The sequence below is a fragment of the Apis dorsata genome, unplaced genomic scaffold, assembly GCF_000469605.1.
Source record: "Apis dorsata unplaced genomic scaffold, Apis dorsata 1.3 scaffold_1281, whole genome shotgun sequence".
Lineage (NCBI taxonomy): Eukaryota > Metazoa > Arthropoda > Insecta > Hymenoptera > Apidae > Apis > Apis dorsata.
The window spans coordinates 1-6445 of record NW_006264378.1 but is presented as its reverse complement, the minus strand read 5'-3'; the positions used below and the strand labels follow the sequence as shown (position 1 = coordinate 6445).

The 6445-nt window shown below is 19.5% G+C and overlaps 2 protein-coding genes across 4 annotated transcripts in view; both read left to right on the top strand.

The window, feature by feature from the left end:
* Window positions 1-2049, top strand: part of LOC102671555 (D-glucuronyl C5-epimerase B) — a 3153-nt gene extending 1104 nt beyond the window's left edge. For both annotated transcript variants that reach the window (XM_006625125.2, XM_006625124.2), the window contains exons 3-6: window positions 149-277; window positions 342-1055; window positions 1152-1339; window positions 1420-2049. In XM_006625125.2, the coding sequence (XP_006625188.1) occupies window positions 149-277; window positions 342-1055; window positions 1152-1339; window positions 1420-1951 (1563 nt within the window). In that variant the 3' untranslated portion in view covers window positions 1952-2049. The remainder of the gene's footprint in view (window positions 1-148; window positions 278-341; window positions 1056-1151; window positions 1340-1419) is intronic.
* Window positions 2050-4339: 2290 nt separating this feature from the next.
* LOC102681478 (zinc finger CCHC-type and RNA-binding motif-containing protein 1-like) lies at window positions 4340-6103 on the top strand. Of its 2 annotated transcripts, none has more exons than XM_006625110.2 (5): window positions 4340-4476; window positions 4677-4822; window positions 5165-5276; window positions 5342-5647; window positions 5799-6103. In XM_006625110.2, exons 2-5 carry the CDS (start codon window positions 4710-4712, stop codon window positions 5934-5936), a joined length of 669 nt encoding a protein of 222 aa, XP_006625173.1. In that variant the 5' UTR covers window positions 4340-4476; window positions 4677-4709; the 3' UTR covers window positions 5937-6103. The 2 variants fall into 2 exon arrangements, with proteins under 2 accessions (XP_006625173.1, XP_006625174.1); XM_006625111.1 differs by having other exon boundaries at window positions 4415-4467.
* Window positions 6104-6445: the final 342 nt, after the last annotated feature.

The window sequence follows — 6445 nt, the reverse complement described above, 5'->3', positions numbered from 1 at the left end:
ATTTTTTTAAATTATCAATTATATTTTAATTGGAATTTTAATTAATATCCTTAATAAAATAAAATAATAATATTATTTATAATTAATATTATTTATAAAATAATAATAATATTTATTTTATTATTATTTCATTTATTTTTATATAAAGGATCGATTAAACTTAGAAACTGGATATCAAGAAATAGATTGTCACATAAATGGTGATTATTCTATTGGATGTCGTAAGGAAGGAGATGAAGTTTATATACCATTCTCATTTATTCATAAATACTTTGAGGTAAATATCAATTATATATATTAATTATATATAATAAAATATTAATATTTTTAATATATATTAGATTTATGGAAAATTAGCTACCTATGATGGTTTAGAAAGATTTGAGTGGCTGCACAGTTATTCCAAGATTGTTAATCCTAAAGGAAAATATGATCCTAGAGGAGTGTTTATGACCTTTGAGAATTATAATGTTGAAGTTCGAGAACGTGTCAAATGCATTAGTGGAAATGATGGAGTACCAATATCTACTCAATGGGAGAGTCAAGGATATTATTACCCTACTCAAATTGCTCAATTTGGATTATCACATTATAGTAAAAATTTAACAGAACCAGAGCCTCACAGAAAAATAATTGAAGATTCAGATAAAGTTAAAAGAGAATGGATTATACCTCAAGGATCTATTGCATCTAAAATATTTGATAAATATGCTAATAGTTATGTAATGAAATTTGCAACACCAGAAACTAGTACTTCTGGTATTACTTTAAAGTTAGATCATGTGTTAGATTTTGTATTAAAATGGGATTTTAATATTAAAGACAATGGAAGTATCATGATTACATTGCAATCTAGAGAAAGAAAAGAAATATATTATCTTCATTATATTACTAGTAATATAGTGTTACATACTTATAACAATCATGTTTATTATGGAATTGGTCAAATTAATCATCAGTGGAGAAGATTCACTAGAGATTTAGTTATAGATCTTCAAAAAGGTTTATATTTAAATGATAAAAATAAAAAGAAAATGTCTCGTTCAAAATTGAAGGTAAGATTTAAGTATAATAAATAAAAGTAATAAAAATAATAAATATTTAAAAAAATATATATAATTAAAAATTATATAATTAAAACTATTTTATAGATTGTGAAGATAACATTATATGGATCTGGAATGATTGATAATATAACATTGTCTACAAGTGAACATATGGAACAATTTTATGATGCAGCTAGATGGTTTGTTAGTAATCAGAATATTACTTCTGGTGGTTGGGCAAATCCTGTACGAAGAAAAGTAGCTACTGGAATGGCTACTCTTGAACCTGGATGGTATAATTTTAATAAATTTTTAAATTTTAAAAATTCATGATTAATACATTTATCTAAATAAAAACTTTTTGTAACAATAGGTATTCTAGTATGGGTCAAGGCCATGCAATTTCTGTATTAGCAAGAGCATATTATCATTCTGGTGAAGAAAAATATTTACAAGCTGCTGTTAGAGGTCTTCAACCTTTTAAATTATCATCTAATAAAGGAGGAGTAGCTGCAATATTTTTAAATAAATATGTGTGGTATGAAGAATATCCTACAACACCTTCTTCGTTTATACTTAATGGATTTATTTATTCTTTAATTGGTTTATATGATTTAAAAAGCATAGCGACAGGTAAAGATGCGGAAGAAGCATCCCGCCTTTTTAATCAGGGTATGACATCCCTGAAAAACATGTTAACATTATATGATACAGGTTCTGGTACTACATATGATTTGCGTCATTTTACATTAAAAACTGCTCCAAATTTAGCTAGATGGGATTATCATTCTACTCATATTAATCAACTTCTTCTTTTAAATTCAATTGACAATGATTCGATTTTTACTACTACAGCAGAACGTTGGATAGGTTACATGAATGGTAAGAGAGCTGCACATAATTGATTTTTTTTTTATAATTGAATTTTATATTTTTCTGTTTGTTTATTTATTAATATTTAATATCTTATTTTTTTATTTTATTTTGTATTATATATTTTGTAAATAATTTTTAATAATCACAAGATAAAGTGGACCAAAATATATTTCTCTTTTTGTATAATTATTATAAAATGAAAATAACAATCAAATATTCATTCTTAATTAATTATTTACTGATATTTTTGAAATATTATTACATGAACATAATTATTGAACAAAAAAAAAAAAAAATAAGATGAATACTTATTTATTCATTATAATGAAATATAAAATTTAATATTCTATAGTCAAATTAGATCTATATATATATATATAAAGAGAGATGTATTACTATATTTTAAAATAGTTTATTTAATTTAATAAAAAATCATAAAAAATACAATTCTGAATAATTTAAAGATTTTAAATATTTAAAAACAAAATTATCCCTAAAAATAGGACTTATTAAAACTTAAATATTAGTGGAATAATATAGTAATATAAATGTATTATGTGTAAATTTTGTACTTAAAGAATTAAACGCAATATTTAAATTTTATAAATTATATTTCATAAAATATGAATTTTTTAATTTATATGTTATGTATTAAATTATGTTATAAAATAAGATTAAATAAGTTCCTAATTATTTGAATATTTTATTTTTAGTATATATATGTATTAAAATAAATTTTATTTTTTTAATATGAATTATTAATGATTTAAGAAGAAAATTGATTTAAATAAAAATATATAAATTCTAAAATCTTTCTTGTAATATTTAATTTTATAAAAATTTATATATATGATTTTACTTTAATGAATATAATTGAATTAATTTATGAATCAAATAATTAATTTGTAAAAGAATTTTTAAATATTTCATTTTATGAAAAATGAAATTTACTTTATACATTATATGGAAGTTTGTAATTTTTTATAATATATTATGAATTAATACTAATGATATCTAAGTATTATACTATACAGTTTTCACAGTTTATAATATTTTTTGTAAAATATATACAAAAATTAAAATATGATAAACATATAAAAATATAATTATGATAATATTTTTGTAAATATTTGTAAAATAATTGTTATTGTTGATGTAGAATTAAAATGTTATTTAAATATATTATATAATTTCTGAATTTGAAAAATGTCTTAAAATTCAATTTTTATTAACATATTGTAATTATATTATCAATTATTTCTATGATTTATAAATATAATAAATAATTTTTCAAGTATAATGTGTAAAATATAAATATATTTACAAAAAGTAAGTTATAAGATATATGTTTGTAGAACTTCACATATTGAACATATAATACATAAGAATTTAACTTAATTCAATTATAAAAATTGGTTATGTCAACAAATTTTAAAAATAATGTTTTTAATCAATCCTTTTACACATATTTCTATGTGTAAAAATATTATCTGTATTTGTGATTTATAAATTATTGTTGATGTGTATTTATAAATTAAAAAATCATTCAATTTTTTATTATAATACAATAAAAATAACTAATTTATACACACATTTTAACAATCTTTTATCAAAATGAATTTAAATATAATGCTATTAAAACCAAATTTATTTATAGATATTACTAGAATACAATATTGTAAATATTAAAACAAAATATATATATACATATATATATTATATATATATATATACATAAAGATATTGATGATAACAAAATATTGATGATTACATAAAAAGAAAATGATAAAATTAAATATTAGAATCATCTGTAGATTTTGCAGATTAAATATAGACAAGAAGAAAAAATAATAGGAGAAAGATAGTGATAGAATAAAAATAATGAAATCAGCGCCATCTGTAGAGTGCCGCAAATGAAACAATTAAAAAAGGATATCAAATAAAAAAAAGGATAGAAATAGTATAAGATTTAACTATTAGCGCCATCTTTTGATTAATAAAGGAAGTCTTTTTGAAAACAGTTAAAAGATGGCACTAGTACTTAATTCTTATTCTATCCTTTGAAGAAATGTTTTTAGCATTCAAAAGATGGTACTGACAGTCAATTCTTATCTTATTTCTATCCTTTTCCTAATATTTACTATCCTTTCTTTATGTATTTGCGGCACTCTGCAGATGGCGCTGATTTCAATATTTTTATTCTATCTCTATCTTTCTTTTATTATTTCCTTTTCTATCTTACACATACGCAAAAATCTATATCTAAAGATATACATAATATATATGAAACCATTTGAGTTATTTATTTCACAATAGTTTATAAAAATATAATTATGTATAAAACGCAATATATATTTACAAAATATTCTAGAAAAGGGTATTCATTTTATTTTATTTTATTTATTTATAATTTTATATGAAAATTTTGTTTTAATTCCAGCTATTGTTAATGTTACGATCTTATTCTGAGCCGAATCGGTAATGTTGAGAATGATACTAAAATGATAAGAGTCCTAGTGTCCTCGAAACATGAAACAAAAAAAATGTATTGAATGTTAGGTTTATTCTGTATCTCGTTTGTGCTTTATATAAAAAATATAAAAAATAAATATTAATATAAAATGTCATACTTATAAAATTACAATCATTAAATATTATTACATATTTTTATAAACAATAAAAATAAATACGATATAAAACAAAAGTTTTATAAAACTTTATTTTACAATTATTTTTGCCTTATTCCTATTTTAGATTAAATTAAATGCAAATAATAATAATATAAAAATGAGTGGTGGAGTGGTACCTAGTAAATCAACTGTTTATATTTCAAATTTACCTTTTTCCTTAACGAATAATGATATACACCAACTTTTACAAAATTATGGAAAAATTGTAAAGTAAGTTAAGTTAAAGTTATGAAATCATCAATCTATGAAATAAATTAAATTAAATATTAAATATTTAATAATATTATTTAATATTTTAATAATATTTATTATATATACATTTATATAATACAATTAATAAAAAATATATTATTTACTTTTTTTTATATAATATTTATCTTTATTCATTTAGTATTTATGTTTCTTAAAAAAAATAATCATATTAACTTACATTAATTGTTAATATATAAAATAAAAATTCATATCAGTAGTAAAAAAGAAAATTTTTATTTTGTTGTGAGTTTTATCTTTTTTATAAGAAATTTGATATATGAAATATTTATTTGTCTATAGAGTGACAGTAATGAAAGATAAAATAACAAGAAGGAGTCGTGGAGTTGCATTTGTATTATTTCTTACTCCAGAAGATGCTATTACTTGTGCTAAAAATTTAAATAACACAGAGGTGAATTATAGTTTTCTTTATCTAATATTTATTGCATTTTATTTTTTATAAATTCTTTTTAATAGATAGGTGGTCGTACAGTAAGAAGTTCCATAGCAGTAGATAATGGAAGAAGTACTGAATTTATACGTCGAAGAGATTATCCAGATAAATCTCAATGTTATGAATGTGGAGAAGAAGGTCATTTATCATATAATTGTAAAAACAATACATTAGGGCCAAGAAATCCACCCTTAAAGAAGATTCGAATTAGAAAAAAACATAAAATTAATAATCATAATATAAATGATTTTAATAAAAATAGTGATGAATCAGCAGAAGATAATTGGGATGAAGAAGTAGAAACATTAAGTGCTGCTATTGCATTAGAGGTAATGTATTTTTACATGTTTTCTAATATCTTTTTCTATTCTTATAATGAAATTTTAAATTAGATAATTATTTATATATATTAATTAAATATATATTAAATATATATTAATTTATATATTTATAATCATTTTATAAAATTTTATATTTTAGCAAAGACAAAAAGAATTAGAAAATAATCAAAGATTAAGGAATAAAGGCTATGAAGAGGAAAATCGATCAGTTAAAAAATCTGGTAAAAGATATAAAAAAAATCAATATTTTAGTGATGAAGAAGATTTTAGTGAATAAATAAGTAAATAGAATATGAATAAGAATATAAAAATATTAAAAAATTATAATATAATAAAAATTTAATCTAAGTTGTATTTGTAAAGTATTATTTTGTACATAAATCTATAAATAATTATTTGTATATATATAAATTGCAATAAATTTATAGTAAAATTTCCAATTTTTAATTTAAAAAATTTTATTTTTTACAAGCTCCATTTCATATAACTATCTTTTATAAATCAACTATTAAATATGAATATATTATGTTATGATTGAAAACTTTTAGTAACTTAACCTCAAACTTATTTGAAAGTTGTTGAAAGAAATAACTACTTTTTTCTACAAATAATTTTTAAATATATATATATAAATAATATATTTAAAAAAATTAAAATAAAATATTAAAGATTAATGTAAACATAATTTAATACTATATTTTGACAGAAAACGAATAATCAATAACAAAAAAATTGAAAATATAACCTTAAATTATGATAAAAATTATTTAATTCAATATAAATATT

Excerpts from the sequence above, each read along its gene's own strand:
- LOC102681478 (XM_006625110.2), top strand. The coding sequence starts at position 4,710 with ATGAGTGGTGGAGTGGTACCTAGTAAATCAACTGTTTATATTTCAAAT. Across the intron at positions 4,823-5,164 it reads AATTATGGAAAAATTGTAAA|AGTGACAGTAATGAAAGATA; the intron begins GTAAGTTAAGTT and ends ATTTGTCTATAG. Across the intron at positions 5,648-5,798 it reads GTGCTGCTATTGCATTAGAG|CAAAGACAAAAAGAATTAGA; the intron begins GTAATGTATTTT and ends TTTATATTTTAG.